General features: G+C 35.3%; 3 protein-coding genes across 6 annotated transcripts in view; 1 reads left to right on the top strand and 2 right to left on the bottom strand.

The window, feature by feature from the left end:
* LOC692364 (nuclear hormone receptor FTZ-F1 beta) overlaps positions 1–15,616 on the top strand; it is a 74,727-nt gene extending 59,111 nt beyond the window's left edge. For all 4 annotated transcript variants that reach the window (XM_021349643.3, XM_021349645.3, XM_012692486.4 and 1 more), the window contains exons 13-17: positions 33–257; positions 8,999–9,135; positions 9,982–10,097; positions 10,453–10,607; positions 11,370–15,616. In XM_021349643.3, coding sequence (XP_021205318.1) covers positions 33–257; positions 8,999–9,135; positions 9,982–10,097; positions 10,453–10,607; positions 11,370–11,477 — 741 coding nt within the window. In that variant the 3' untranslated portion in view covers positions 11,478–15,616. The remainder of the gene's footprint in view (positions 1–32; positions 258–8,998; positions 9,136–9,981; positions 10,098–10,452; positions 10,608–11,369) is intronic.
* Positions 817–4,112, bottom strand: LOC134200163 (juvenile hormone esterase-like). Its single transcript, XM_062672426.1, has 3 exons — positions 3,880–4,112; positions 2,540–3,795; positions 817–1,467 (listed from the first exon to the last, which is right to left on the bottom strand). Exons 1-3 carry the CDS (start codon positions 4,069–4,071, stop codon positions 1,284–1,286), a joined length of 1,632 nt encoding a protein of 543 aa, XP_062528410.1. The 5' UTR covers positions 4,072–4,112; the 3' UTR covers positions 817–1,283.
* Positions 5,597–8,211, bottom strand: ae25 (carboxylesterase CarE-9). The gene is given in 3 exon segments (NM_001128312.1): positions 5,597–6,034; positions 6,495–7,762; positions 7,964–8,211. Coding segments are annotated over 3 exon segments (1,680 nt in total). The 5' UTR covers positions 8,186–8,211; the 3' UTR covers positions 5,597–5,844.
* Positions 15,617–16,446: the final 830 nt, after the last annotated feature.

The raw sequence follows: 16,446 nt of genomic DNA, 5'->3' as shown, positions 1-16,446 counted from the left end.
AAGTCTTCAATTATAGACTTGTTTGTTCACAGGAAATAATGGATGTGGAACACTTGTGGCAATACAACGAATCCGAACTGAACCGGCTCGGTAGTTCGCCGGGGAGCCCCTCCGCGAACCCCCTACTCGCGGCGAGCGGCATCACCGCGCAGAATTCGAACCCGGACTTTTTAGCCGATCTATGCAACATAGCCGACCACAGATTATACAAAATCGTGAAATGGTGCAAGAGTTTACCGCTTTTCAAGAACATTTCGGTGAGTTTTGAGTCCGTGATACCCGATAATGTACTCTGTACTCTTTCAGCTGAGAAGTACTCCTGCTTATCAGTTTGATTACATGGGATAGTAGGTACCTATATACTGTGAGTCATTGAGAGATCGGCCTCATGTCTCGTGGGTGAGGTCTGTGGATTCTGGTAATACGGGACGCTCGGTGGGTCAAATTTGCTGAATTATTTCCACAAAACGCTTTCAAATTTATTTATTTATAATGTAACTATCTGACCCGGCAAACGTTGTTTTGCCATATAAATTATTTCTAGGAAAGATAAATAATCTATATACCGACTGCAGCGCCATTTGCCAAGCTGATTTGTGAATCTAAACCATCCAGGGTGCCACCCAAATGCATATAAAAAAAAAATCATCCATATCGGTCCAGCCGTTTAAGAGGAGTTCAGTGACAAACACACGCACAGAAGAAATATTAAAGATTAAAACTATATTATTGCCTTTCTTAATATCATATTATTTCCGTAGTGTCGAATATTTTACAGTTTTCGTAGTAATGGCAATAAAAACTCGAGCTTAACTATAGAATTACATTTAATAATGTTTGGGACTCGTGAAAACCGAAAAAAATCTATTTGAAAATGTCGAATGAATATCGTTTTTATCTAAATGATGAAAACTAAGAAATATTTAAAATACTCTAACTTACACATAATACTGGTCGTATTTCACTGTAACTAACAAAAAATTCCGGCCATTATTTATGTAATAAATTGTAATCGCATGTTTAATTAAACATTTTAATGTCACATCACCTGGGTAAACAGTTTAAGATAATATATTTTGTGAGTCATTTATTCGGATGGATTTAACTTTGGAAATCCACAAATCGATTATGTTGTTATGAAATCTCCGATAACATTGTGGAAGAGTCACACGTAATAGTTGTTATACTAAAATAAAACGCGAATGTTGAGAATATAGTCTTGTCAAATTCTCTTCTCTCTCTGTCAAGTTGTATACTAAGTTCATCACATTTTTGGAAGTCACTCATTTCACTCCCTTAATGAATTTTTCGTTTATATCGAAGAATAAATCCCAAAACGCCATTCTCCTAAAGTACGGTCCCGTTCTCAAGCTCATCTCCAGATCAATGTTCATATACAACTCGGTGCTCTGATGATACGGTAACCATTGCAAGGGTAAGAGCTCTGTAGTTGCGGGTGTTGGATTCCTGTGGGTTCAAAAATCATTGTACTTATGCTACGTAGATTTTTGTTACAGTCTTCAATGTTTTAGTTTTTAATACTGAACTTTCGAAGCTATTAACGGTTCATTGTGTCGCTCCTGAAAATTTGAAATACTGATGGTCCAACCGGCCCACTGCTTATTGTTTAATATCTATTTAAACATCGATCAAGTGAACTGTGGTTATGTACAAATGTATATAGTAGGGAAACACTGAGGCCCCTCCTCATATTTAAGCCCTTTTTGAGCCCCAGGAATTATATATAATTTTCATTATATATAGTCTTCACGTGTAGGATGGACCATCCTTATTTCTGCCGCGGTAGAGGTCATACAATACAATTGATACTTAGGACATTATGTATCAAGACGGCTTTCGCATTGTCATGCTTATCGACTCAGGTAAAGTGTTGGCAGCAGATTAGAGTATGCTCATTAATGGGATAAATATTACGACAAAATCGCGATCGCTGGTAGCTTTAAGGGGCAATTCTAACAGCGCGCAGGGGGTTAGTTGAGCTCACGGACTTAACCTGAGGGAACATGGAATCCTAGCTCCAGCGACAGCATTACTTCGCAGAATCTACCATCATATCCCGACCCACAGGAGATCTGGATTGTGTTTATGGGGCCACATATTAAAAATTACTATAATGTTGATATCTCCAAATTGTATGTATACAATAACATTTTTATCGTAATTGAATTTAGTTTATCATCATTGTTGATCTTTATCGAAATCCTTTCGCTCGAAGAAAGGCGAACAAAAACGTCCTTTCCGTCAATCACAACAGAAATCTTTTGGTTGGTGGTACGAAACCGCACACGTTTGCAGCCTTACCCAAAGGCAGCGGTAGGTAGTGGCTTGGCTCTGTAGACAGCGGCTTGGCTCTGCCTCTGGATTCCTGAAGTCCATGGGCGAAGGTAACCACTCACCTTTAGATGGGCCGTATGCCCGTCTCTGCCTGCAAGCGCAATAAAAAAAGGGCAAACACTAATTAAATTTTCATTTAAAATACTACTAATATTATTTCTATTTTATTTATGTAATTCCTTACCCGTATTTGACGAAATTTGTCCAAAGTGTCGTCATGCGTTTAATCATTAGTGCATCATTTTCGGAAAGAGTAGTGTTAAATATAGACATGTCATAAAGATATCCTTGTTCGTCGGCATGACTAGCGCCCGGTCTAGATATGTGAGCTCTGTATTTAACAAAATTTCTACCACCGTCGTACGAAAATATAGAATAATACACGTTTTTAGCACCGGCTTCTAAATACTTTTTCAATGTTATTTTGGACGGATAAATATAGTAAAAATCTGCTGAAAATTTCATTGCCTCATTTTTACTTAACAGAGATTGTTCAGTTTCTCCAAAATAAAATTGATAGACGATATCTTCCATTTCTTTCATGTACACCTCGTCTTTAAGATCGAGATTCAGGTGGTGTTTGAAAAGATCAAGTTTCTTTATATCATCAGATGACAAAGGATCGAAAAAATAGATCGTTTCTGCATTTGTGTTCCCAATCAAAATTGACAAATTCGTAATCATTGGCAATTTTAAATTGATGGGATAATCCGGTGGAATCTTTTGAATGTCGTCTGATGTATTTTCCAGACAAGTGCTGTAAAGTGGATCGAGACTCACAGATGCATTGATCACTAATTTTGGATCGGTGATTGTGAGGTAATGTAGAGCATCGTCTAGACTGCTTGCGTTATAGCCAAGTTTATTTGCTAGTTTAATCGGCAAACCATCATCAGGTTCACGGATTTCTATTGCAGCACTATATGCATTGCCGCTTTGCAGAATTATTTTGTCAAATAGGTTTTCGTCATTTAAAGTATGCACAATATAATCTAAACTTGTAGCTCCGGAGCTGTGACCACTTACAGTTATTTTATTTGAATCTCCTCCAAATGCTTCAATATTGTCTCTTATCCATCTTAAAGCTTTCACCTGATCCTTATAGCCTTGATTGCCTGAAACCTCCGGTGTGGAAAGACAAAAAAAACCATAGGGTCCGACTCTATAGTTAAATGTTATGAAAATTATGTCATGCTCCACCAAATATTTTGGCCCGTAAATATATCTTCCCGCGAAACCAATTCTAGCCTGTCCCCCAAAGATGTTCACGAGTACTGGTAGTTTCGTTGCCTTTGCCACAGCGTCCGGCACATAAATATTCAAATGCAGACAATCTAAATTCCCGACTATAGTTAAATTGAACTCTTCTTGTTGTGGACAAATTGCTGTATCATTAAATGCTTCAAATTCCGTTTCAAAATGAGGGTAAGCTAGAGACTCCTGATGAAGTGTAAAAGTAAAATTTTATTAATTTGCTCCCACCAGCCATTTTTAAATACTTATAATAGTAAGTGACATGCTTACCCCGAACGGATTAGATTCGTTGACTCTGGCGTACGGTATCCCAAGATACATCGAATAGTTTCCATCAAGCGCTCTCAGTCCTCTTATAAGACCAACTTTACTCTTAACAATTATGCTTTCACTAGTACTAGTGAAAGATAATGCAAAAATTAATAAAACAATAAAATATTCTGTAAATCTTTCGTACACCATTTCCCTTTACTGATATTGTAACAAATGAAACATGATACATATTTTACAGCGAATTATAATTTAGCTGAAATTAAAAAAAAAACACCTGTTACAACAAAGCATACCTAAATCTATAGTGGTCCATCATTAAAGGAATCATTGTTTTGTTTTCCCCACTAACTAGTGAAATTCGGTCAGCTCTGTTGCGAATATTGATAGTTGTATGAAGTCACAGATTTCTTGAAATCACTCGCGCATCACCTTATTATTGCCCTTGTAGGTAGACAAGCATACGGCCCAACTGATGGTTATTTGTTATCGTCGCTCATGGACGTCAGCAAAGTCAGAAGTACAGCTAAACCAATGCCTAACTTGTTTGAAGAAATACTTATTATGGCGCTCAGGAAACACCGAGGAGAGAAGTTGAATGACTACTTAATGGTTTAGGAACGCGTAGAAGACGAGCATACACATATACGTGCCAACATTTATTTATATTTATATACGAGATAAGATACAAGGCAGATACGAGGAAGATATAGAGAGTCTACTAGACATACATGCAGATGTAACCTATTGGTTAGCCTATCAGTACTATACATTTTTCTATCATCAAAACTACTTAAGACGACAAAACTAACATTCATTATTCAGTTCACTAATTTATTTCCAGAAATAATTTATTGTCCCTATCAAACTTTAGAATTAATTCTTCTCCTTTTTTGTTGCACTAGAATTTCCCCGCTGTGCTTTTGTATGTTAGTTTAATTACTAAAGTTTAGTACAATCAATGTATTTTAGTAACTAAACCTTCTAAAAATACTTACATACATAAAAAAAATACCCAGAAATGTTCTCGTTTTATGTTTCCAAACTAAATGGTACCTTTTATTGATATGTCTTTGTGAAAACATTACTGCGTTCCAATCTTAGCTTTGGATGAGCAATGTATTCAATGCTATGTAAGGAATTATTTAGCTTAATTATAGGACGTTATCCTCTCCAAGGAACTCTTTCTCACGGACAATGTTAAGCTTTGCAGGTATATTTTCGGCTACATGCGCGACTCCATGATTTTGGGGCTGTATGTAATAAGTACAGTCTCGGATGTACACTTTTTCGGACATGAGATGGCCGGTCTGTGGAGAGCCTCGTCGTAAAGGAAAAAGTGGACGGTGCAAGACCATGCGAGTAGTGTTGGAGGTCGCCAATGCGGTGAATCGACCAACTTCAAACTACAATAGGAGATTCCCTGAATGAGTGCAGTAGGGGGCCTTAGGCGTGATGGCGAGAATATTGTCAGTTGCGTCAAGTCTGCTCCCTCCAACACTACCTGACGATCACGACCACTCTGTCAAGAGTGTCACGATTGATAAGAATCTGATTTTATCCTCGTGGCTTTTCCCCCTCAATCTTACTAGTAACGAATATCTTTCCAAAGCCATATGATTGTTCGTGTCTAAATTGGCTCTTTTGAGCGAAACAGCTACTAATTAAACTCCGTAAAAATGGTAGCAGGTAGTAAAATAATAAAATGACATTTCTCTGTACTCAACAACAATAATATGCAAACAAAACAAATTCATATAAATTTCGTACAGTGTTTGAAGATATTTAAATCCTAATCAAACAGTAAAACAACTTAATATAAATAAAAGAGACATTTAAACACGCTTTTCGAAAAAGTACTTCGAGGACTATGCAGTTTTGTTTTAACATATACTTTATATGTAAGGTTTGCTTATTTACACCCAATTCTATTTTTAAAACATACGAATGAAATAATTTTTTTTTTTATTTCGCCCTAATAGATCTCTGTAATATTCCATTGGATTTGTAGAAGAGATCCCAAAACGCCATTCTGTCGTGGTACGGTCTTACTTCGCTCGTAACATTTTTGTTGATGTCGTAATACGCTAGGGACTTGTTAGTAACTGTTTCCCATTTCACTGGTAGAATATCTGATATATCAGGAGTTGGATTGCTGAAAAATAATAATATTAGAACTTTTAAATCTCGCTTTAATACACATTTGTCTAATTTTGTAACATATTTTTTTTTATTACCTAACCAATGGGCGAATATAGTTTTTTTTTCATTTACAATATGAGGAAAACTAACAGAATACTCGATGTATTTATTACAAGTATAATTGCGATATAAAATAGACTTTATAAAAACTTTCTTTAACGGTTTAACTTCGGGTTTTTTATTGTATTAATAATTACACTTTTTCTGCACACGAAGAATATTCAATTTCTGCACTTAAATATAGTGTAGTCCTTGAATGACACCTTAGTCATCCGAGACCACGTAAGCTGTAAAGTCATCGAAGCGTCGCAGAGAATGTAATGACAGTAAAAAAACGCGAGATTAAACCCTGAAAATAGTTGTAGCTATGTCTATGAATAACAAAGAAAATACTAAAATGACTATCAACATACCCATATTTCACAAAATTTGCCCACAGAGTGGTCATACGATCAATTACAAGTCGATCATTTTCGGTCACGTTGCTATTCATGTAAGACACGTCAAATAAATACCCGATTTGGTCAGCTCTCGTTGCGTTTGGGTATGTGTCGTTGATGCTGTAAAAGTTCCTCATGTAATTTCTTCCTCCTACGTAAGAAAATATGCTGTAATAAATAATGTTCGCTCCGCTTTCAATAAATTTATTAATCGTCCTTTTCGTTGGATGATTGTGATACAAGTCATTAAAGAAATGAATTAGATTTGGTTTGACTTCATCCGTAATATCTTCGTTACCGATGTAAAAATGTCGCACGTACTTTTCCATTCTCATCAACTTGTCAGCCTCAAAATTAAACAAATCGTATAACTCATCCTCGAATATATTACGATATTCAGAACTATCGAAGACAGTATCTGAGTATTTGTATAGTCTTTCATTATTAGTTTGGCCAATCATAAACTTTATTTTGTTTATATCTCGAATTCTGTTTATTTGCGACATATGTTTTGTAGCGAATGTGTTCACTCCAGTGGCATTGTTTTCAATGCAGGGCTTATATCTAAAGTCATATTTATATGATGATCGTATAACTCTACGACTATCTTGAGTAGCTAAAAAATTAATTGCTTCTTTTACGTGGTACGCAATAAAACCAAGATCTTGGGCCAATCGGAATGGTATTGTCGAATCTGTTTCAGCCATCACCAATGTTGGAAGTGTCAATCCACTGTCTATTATGACCTTACTGAATAAATCTTTGTTGCCATAAAGTACATGCATGAGGACATTTTCGCCTCCTGTGCCGATGCCAGCCAGCGTAACTTTTCCAGGGTCTCCACCAAAAGCATCGATATTTTCTTTAACCCAACGTAAAGCTAGAATTTGATCTTTAAGCCCTTGGTTACCGGATACTTCTGGTGTGTCTACACACAAGAACCCATAAGGCCCTAGGCGGAAATTAATCGTCACCAAAATAATTTCATGCTTCATCAAATATTTCGGACCATAAACATATCTTCCGCTAGATCCGAAATCGTACCAACTGTCATGTATAAACACTAATACTGGCAGTTTGATTTCTTTACTGATCTTGTCCGAAATTGGGACATAAATGTTCAAATTCAAACAATCTAAAGTACCAATTAGCGTATTATTATATTGATCTACTTGCGGGCACATTCTAGAGTCATTATCTGCTTTCAGCGAATCTATAAATTTCGGGTAGGGTTGAGAGTCCTGTGAAATAATAAAAAAATGGAATGTTATAGGCAACAAAACAAAACAGTGCTAATCACATGACTGCAACAAGTAAAGATAAAAGGAACACGCAAGCTCTAAAAACAAACAAAGATTAGTAATTTAACGATATTAAAGACGGCTTCTTCGCCTGTCAAAGACCACAATGTAGTTGAAAAAAGTCACTAAAAATGTACTCACCCCAAACGGATTAGATTTATTAACCACAGCGTAAGGGACACCCATGTACATATTGTAGTTACCGTCGCTCGCGTATAAGCCGACAATTGTTCCTAATTTTGTTTTTACTTGGGGAAAGCTCTCGAATGTTACCACATAATAAATTACCGGTCCTGCTATTGCACCCGCTATAATAGCAAATATAGCTACATATTTTAATTTCTTTTTCGACGATATCGTCATCTTTGGACGAAAGTTGAAATAAAATGAGTATCTCGTAAAGACGCCCGATGGTACGTGGCGTCAAACATTTGTGTAAACACAGTACCCATCCACTTTTATTAATCACAATTCGTTATAGTAGAAATCGAGTCGATTCGGTGTCCTTGCACCGCAAGGTTTTCTGTTGGATCAATTTACTAAGTCCAACCGATCCACTGATACAATAATACTTATTAGACGGCTGCAGCTTTAGCACTAGGAGCAGTAACCATAATCAGCCCGCTGAGTTTCTCGCCTGATATTCTCAGCGGGTCGCGATTTCGATCCGGTAGCAGATGCATTCGCGAAGCTGCTGCCTCCGAGCTATTAACTTTTCTTTGGAAGCGCTCGAGCAGTTGTTATTAAATCCTCGTTCCTCCGGGCTGAGCCCGCGCTTGCTCTGTACCTGGTGAAACTGAAAAGGCCCTAAAGACACCAGTAATCCCTCCATCCTAAAAAAATAATGAGGAATCTTATTAAAAGCAAATGAAGTATAAAATTATAACACAAATATTTTGTTTATACATTAGACATATGTTTGGGGGAATACGACACAGGGAAGTTCTTCCACCGAGAGGGTGAAGTTTTGGAATTTGTCTATATCCACACTTATATTGAATATATACCACATACGGCATGCCCATGTATTACAATTTAAGTCGTGATTTCGGCTATAGATTTATTGTAATCAAAATATTATATAATTGTATGTAAACATATTAATTTCTACATTTAGTTTTATTTGATTCGTTAGTAGTATATAAGTGACTGAAGATGAGTACGTTAATTTTTTAGATCGACGACCAAATCTGCCTGCTGATCAACAGTTGGTGCGAGCTGCTTGTGCTTTCTTGCTGCTACCGCGGTGTCAGCACCCCGGGTGAAGTGAGAGTCGGAGGCGGTAGAGGCATCACTCTACATCAAAGTGCCAAGTGCGTAAAATAAACCAATTACCACCTTATCTTAGAACATCTTAATATTGGGCCTAAGGAAACCGCAAGCCATGATATGGAGATGGCTTTTTACACACTTTATATCACATTGTAAGTTATAGAACCAGGATTTAAGATCAGCAAATGAATTCTGTTTTCGCGTATGCCACGGATGGGTACAAGGAGCGTGGGGCGTCCTCCAACCAGGTGGACTGACGACTTAGTACGCACGGCGGGAAGTCGTTGGATGCGGAAGGCGGAGGACCGCATTATGTGGAAGGCATTGGGGAAGGCCTATGTCCAGCAGTGGGCAGATAAAGGCTGATGATGATGATGATGATGTATGCGAAGAAGCATATCTTCTGTTCGACTTCGAAATTTTTAGACCTTATATAACTCGTAGATGTATACACAGTCTGTCGTGTCTCCCAACGAAATCGCAAAATTCACGCGAAAGGTCTTTGAGTAAGGTTCAGGGGTTCAAGGGCTTGATTTAAGGTCTTTGTGAGTGGAAATATCGGAGGCCCCGTCCACTCAGTCCAATATTAGATAAGTTTTTTACTGGTGGTGGGACGACTTGTGAGTCCGCACGGGTAGGTACCACCATCCTGCCTGTTTCTGCCGTGAAGCAGTACTGCGCTTCGGTTTGAACGGTGGGACAGCCGTTGTAACTATACTGAGACCTTAGAACTCATATGTCAAGGTTGGTGGCGGCAATTACGCTGTAGATGTCTACGGGCTCCGGTAACCACTTAGCATCAGGTAGGCCGTGAGCTCGTCCATTCACCTTAGCAATGAAACAAAAGTTGCCAGAATATACCTAAGAAATTCTATGTCTTCTCCCAGACTCGGTTTGACGCCGTGTATAGAACGGATGCTGAGCTTTACTGATCACTTGAGGAGGCTACGCGTCGACAGATACGAATACGTTGCTCTTAAAGTCATCGTTCTATTGACTTCAGGTAAGAATGTTTATATTAAAAACTTTCATATTGCTAGGATGAAATTAGTTCCGAAAATTCATTAAGGCCCATTTTTGTCCAGTTTGTCGATTTGAATTATCGCGTCGCGTGAGTTGCGGAATCACCGCATTTAACGTGACAACCTTGATATAACCAACGATAGGGCTGTGGATTATTGTTTTTTTTTTAAAAGAAATGCTTTATGTACTTTATCTACTGCTATACTTCGAACAAGCAAAAGTCTATTCATTATGTTTGAATTTACAATTAGTGTTTATTGGATTTTGCCAAAATAGAGGACTGCTCCCGAATTATCTACTAAATTTTATAATATTGTTCAAACGACATCTTACAGACGCGCCTGAGCTACGCGAGTCCGAAAAAGTTCGAGCCTCGCAAGAGAAAGCTTTGGCAGCCCTGCAAGCTTACATAGCGACTCATTCGCCCGGAACACCCGCTAAGTTTGGTGAACTCTTGCTCCGGATTCCGGAACTGCAGAGAACATGTCAGGTGACGATCTTTTCGTATTACAGTATGTTATAATATAATATGTCCATATTCACAGTTCTATCGAAAATTCTATCGAATTACAAGTTAAAACTGTATTCAACACTTAGAACACTTAAAACACACAACAAACAGTTTAAAACTCTCAATTTGCTTCTTCCGCGTCGCTTCAAGTAATCCGTTCGCTGTTTCGCCTCGAGTAGTTCCGATTACTGACTGCCTGCGTGCCATCTCTACAACGCTTTTATAGCAGATACCTCACCCCTGGAATTATCGAGAATATTCCACACATTTTTAGTAGTAGTTCCCGCTATCTGACAATAGATGGTGTTGTACTTCTCGAGCGTTCTAGGTGCGACTAGGTCCTTCGATATTCGTTCGACTATTCGGCGATAGATGGCGTTACTCTTACCGGCGTAACAATATAATAAAAACAATTAACCTGGTTCTTTGATTTTTTTGGAAGTGGAAGTATTCCTTGATCATAAAGTCAGTACTAATACTACTTACTGCCTTAGTGCAGTGACCCAAACTGGATTCGATAGACGCCATTCCCTGTGGTCTTGCACTGTTTCCTCCCACTAGGTAGCTTGGAGTTTCCGGATGGGAGTGAACTTGGGACGGCCGGTCTGATGACCCAATTAGTACCATTGGACATACAGTCATAACAGTATTTTATTTTTTAAGTGGTACCCGAATCTCTGCACAAACTTTTTCGGCCGTACCTATAAAGCCTTTTTTTAAATATCCGTTTAATTGTTACAGTTCTTCATGCAAGTCGGTAAAGAAATGTTAAATCCCGCCAACAAGAATAAAGATGGCGACGGACAGAGCTTCAACCTCCTTATGGAATTACTGAGAGGTGACCATTAAAAAAAAACAGAATTAAAAGGCAAACGATAACCTACTTGCAGAGAAAGTGTTCGATTACGCCTTTATTGAAAAAAAAAAGTGGTGCATTATCTGTGACGCTGTTTAAGCGGGAAAGTAAAATAAGATTAAGTAATTCTTTAGACTCGAGTTTGGCTTTAGCATTAAAAAAAAAACGATATTGTAAATATACATATATATTATGGGGTGAAGCTCATTATTGAAGCTAAAAATGTGTATTTTTAATTTCAGAGTAACAATATTGTTCGTATCTGAAATAATCTAAAATATACTCCTTAAGATAATTACGCTACGAGATTGCTCAACGTTTTATTAAATAAACGATAACAATGACATATTATACCTAAGAAATTATACTAAATAACTTTCGTCTTTTACCTTCAAGACATGACAAGTACTTACTTACTCAGTTTAAAATACATTAATGTAATAATTGCCTTAAACAAAAAGACTGCAAATCATATCGCCGCGCGCGTTTTATGTTAGTAATGGTGCTAATTCATCAATTTCGAAATCAGACAATAATCGATAGACTTTAATAATATGTAATTTAACTAAAAAATTACATACACAAATTCTAGATTTCTATTCTCTGCTGTTTCATTTCACTGTGTGCTATCTGCGTCTTATCATAATGCTTTTTCCATTTCAAGATAAACAATAAGCTTAAACGGCTTAAACCGCAAATTGCTTAAGTCCCTGGTCTCAACGCTCCGTTTAACAAAAACTATTATCCCAATACCAGATGTGTTTCATTCCGAATATATTTGTTTAGCGTTAAAACTAATCCATTTTACTTCTCATCGTACTTTTCTATATACATTAAATAATTTTGTGCCAATTTTTTTTCCGTTTAATTGCACTTATTGCGCTATCTGTATCGAAATCTCTAAATTCATCTTGCAAGTTGAGTAAATGTATTTAAGAGTTATAGTCAAAATTTTGTGTCTGATTTTGATCAATGAAAAAGCGCCGTGACTCAACGATGCTCAGTAAATAATTTCCAAACGAATTCCTGTTTTTTACAACGAAAAAATACTTTAACAGGAATATTAAAAAGCGAAAAACTAAACGAATTAGCAAATATGTTTATTGAAATTCAATAAAAGATTCTTCATACAAAAACCACACGTAGATATGAAACTCGTGGTATCTTTTTGAGAAACGAATTATGAAATTAAACTTTCGAATAGCCATTATAGGAATAATAACTTAAATAACACTGCCTTGAAGCGTTTATGGAAATATATTATTATAATATACGTGTATATTTTTTGTAATGAATATAGCCTAGGGAACAATTAGATAAACACAAAGAATAAAATGATACAGGTAATTACCGATACAACAGACACAGTCTCGAGAAAGAATATTAATAAAATATATTTTTTTTACGATTCTATTGAAAATAATTGGCGCCATATTGCCAAACTTGAACATAGAACAGGATAGATTAAATTTCACATTTGCATGATATTTACGAATTTCAAGTGAGACACGTTTGAACGAATGAATTATGTTGATTCGTTGTGTCGTGATAAATATCGGAACTAGCTTAATACGACCCCAGCGGTGTGTATGGTAAGAAAAAAATTATTAATTATACTCTTGCCTTCTGCATTTAAATTGTAATTAAAATAGAAGTATTTTTGTATATTATGAATAACAGTTTTACTGAATGACGTTCGCGAATAATTCATATGTATTTATTGTAATTATTAAACATTAAAACTTTTAATCATTGCCATTTTATTTAGATACTTAATAATTTAGTAGAAATTGTTTATAATTGTGCAGCTTAGTAGGACTTAGTGTTGGGGTTAAACCCTAAAATTAAGGTTTTAGTTGTGGAACAGTTTTTATAAAAAACTACTATTGGCGTGGACTTGATTTAGTTCAGACGTCCGATCACTCGTTTTTTTCATATCGTCTGTGCAATAGCATAAAGATTTATTATTTTATGGATGCTTAAAAATTGTGCTATTTGTTTTTATAATGTTTTTTGACACTAAGGAAATTTGCGCTTCATGCTATATAGTCGCGTGTTATAAAAAGCATTTAAAAAAAAACTGGAAGTCAATTTCCAAAACCAGTAGTTCACTGCCGTAAGTATTATAAGGATGTTGCTATGAGCAAAAATACAATATTTTTGTTGCAATAATTGTTATTTTAAAACATTTTGAGTACGATAAATTCTGGAGAAACGGAATTAATAAGGAATGAATAAAGTTCAGCTTGATTTTTATGTTCAATAATATTTTGTATTTAAGCCTTTTAAGTTTAGAATTATATAATAATTTTTTATTTGTTTTGATTGATAAATGTGCGGATTGGATGCTTATAGGTGAATTGGGCTGACATATATTCAATCAAAAAGTTTGTATAACGTGAAAAATTTATAATATTCCTTATAAATGATATTTGCAAAGGAAGAAAATAATTTTATCTGTTCAATGCAATATGAAATTTTGATAAAGAACTTTATAGGCAATATTAGCATTCGATAGACGACATTCGTCATATATTATTTTTGTAATGCAATTTATGTATGTAATAAGTAGGTATTTTTATAAAAGGGCACAAGTACTTCAATAGCATAGATACACAGGCTGTTACAAGATTATTTTCAGCCCTAAAACTGCACATAAAATTAAATAGCCAATCCTCATTGAGAAAAAAACCAAATCGGCTTTTGTAGCAAGGGAACTGTAAACAACACATTATTCAATTTTAATTGGTTCAAAAGTAAACAGCACTTTCCGGAAATTTTCCAGAATAAAATATAGTGTTTGATATTCTTGCCAATGAAGGTTTCATTTTCGGATTTCAACTAAGCTTATCACACACAGGACACTTCATAGATATTACATAAATATATCCAAAAGCCTTTTTTAAATTACCTACAGAAAGCTTAGGTAGTTACTTAATTTTGCAGGATAAATATGGTAAAAATATATCGAGTGTTGTTTACTTTTACCCTGATTTACCCTACCAAACTTTATATAAAACTATGGAACGTGAATTAACCAATAATGTTTTCCTATCATGCTAACCGTTCGATGTATTTTTAAATTTTATTTATCATACTTATTAATCATTCATAATGTAGTGAAATTTTGTCAGCTGCAATTTATGTTTTTCATAGCAAATCTCAGCAATTTTTTTAACTGTTATTAAATTCCGTATTATATTTGCACGGTAGTGGTATTTTTTTTTGACTGATGGCCTTTTTTAAAAATCTTAATAAGAAAGAACAGCCATTTTTGTCTATGCCAAGACATACAACTTAATTTAATAAAAAGAAAAATGAGTAAATTGCTTAAAGAGTTTTATGTATCAGTAAAACCTGTAAGCTAATGTTTTGTTTAGTTGTTATTATATACATATGTATCAGAAACCATGTGCCACGATATTTGATATCCATTTTATACAATTATTATAATAAATTCTAATACAATGAGATTTTTATGTGATTTTTTTTTCTTATTTTGTACATGCAATTTATTAATATAGTAATCATTTTGTGAAAATGTTGTGGCATCTACATGTGCGCGGATGGTGCGATAGAAATAGAATAGAAAGTTTAAATATATGTTTTATATAAATCTTCAAAATAGTCTTTTCTTATATTTTTCAGAGACTTTTAAAAAATGTCAAAATGACGTTTGGAATAAAAAAATTTCAACATTAGACATAACTATATAGATTATTTTCTGAAGCAAAGGGCTTCTTTAAATTTTCTTTTGTTAATATTGTATTCTTTTTCCACAATCGCAATATAGACATAAACTTTACTGAACTGATAATTTAAGATAGCATAAGTAATATAGTTCATTTTTTTTATATTCAGTAAAGTGTATTGGTGTGCTTGAAGCAAACGGAGGATTGATTGGTCCCGAGTAATTTTTATATTAAAAATTATAAGGAGCGAAAGTTTGGTATGACGTCCATAGTATCGTATTCAGCAATAGATTGTTATTTTAAAAATAAGTATTATAGTGATATTTCTTTCTTATTTTCTATTTTGTAGAGTTACGAAAAGATTTTATATATATTTAAATATATATATATATATATATATATAGAGCAAGAAAATAAATTGATTTTGATTTATAAACAAACACTTTTATTTAATAATCTTGTCATACTCAGTGACATACCGCAATGGCGAATATGTATGTCGGCGCAACATCACTATTTAAACTAAAAACAGATAAAGTTAACTGTTTCCTTGACGTTACGTATTTCAACAACTGTTTAAGACGGTATTTAAGATAATTCATGACTAAGCTACCCCCTACTTTCGACTATAAATACGAGTGACTATTGTCCACCCATAGACACAGCCCACTGAGTTTTTCGCCGGATCTTCTCAATGGGTCGCGTTTCCGATCCGGTGGTAGATTCCGCGAAGCACTGCTCTTGCTACAGCCAGTGTTAGCAACACTCCCGGTGTGAGCCCCGTGAGCTCACCTACATGTCAAATAGAAGCTGAAATAGCCTCTTAAGGCTATTAGCATAGGTAGGAAAAAAAAGAAAAAAAAGATAAACGCACAACACATTCAGACTTGGGCAACCAAACGAGCGGAGTCATCTGTTATCGCTGTACACTTGAAATGTTATAAATGGAATTCATTGAAAAAGTGAGTCTTAATTATTGTCACTATGAAAGGCAATGATAATGATGTAAAGAATAACGTAAGCGACGCTGACGTTATCATCTTTAAAAAAAACTACGGAACCAGCGGAATCTATCGAAATGAGATGAGATGATATGGGATGGGAAGAAAGATAATCTCAGTAAAATGGTGGTAATTTACTGAGACTTTTCGAGTGAATTTTTTGGAGGATCCCGAGAAGTTACGTTCAGCGGCTTTGTTTCATTCCCCTACATTTGTGCACTTTCACAGATATTAAATAGTTAATAAACCTCCGTTATTACACATTTGAA

This window comes from Bombyx mori, chromosome 15 (genome assembly GCF_030269925.1).
Source record: "Bombyx mori chromosome 15, ASM3026992v2".
In the NCBI taxonomy this organism is placed as follows: Eukaryota; Metazoa; Arthropoda; class Insecta; order Lepidoptera; family Bombycidae; genus Bombyx; species Bombyx mori.
This window is presented reverse-complemented; position numbering and strand designations above follow the sequence as displayed.

Bases quoted from the DNA above. Each gene is read 5' to 3' on its own strand.
- LOC134200163 (XM_062672426.1), bottom strand. From the start codon at position 4,071: ATGGTGTACGAAAGATTTACAGAATATTTTATTGTTTTATTAATTTTT. The intron at 3,796-3,879 runs GTAAGCATGTCA...ACACTTCATCAG, and splicing joins ACGAATCTAATCCGTTCGGG to GAGTCTCTAGCTTACCCTCA. The intron at 1,468-2,539 runs GTAAGGAATTAC...TTGAACCCACAG, and splicing joins ACAAATTTCGTCAAATACGG to GAATCCAACACCCGCAACTA.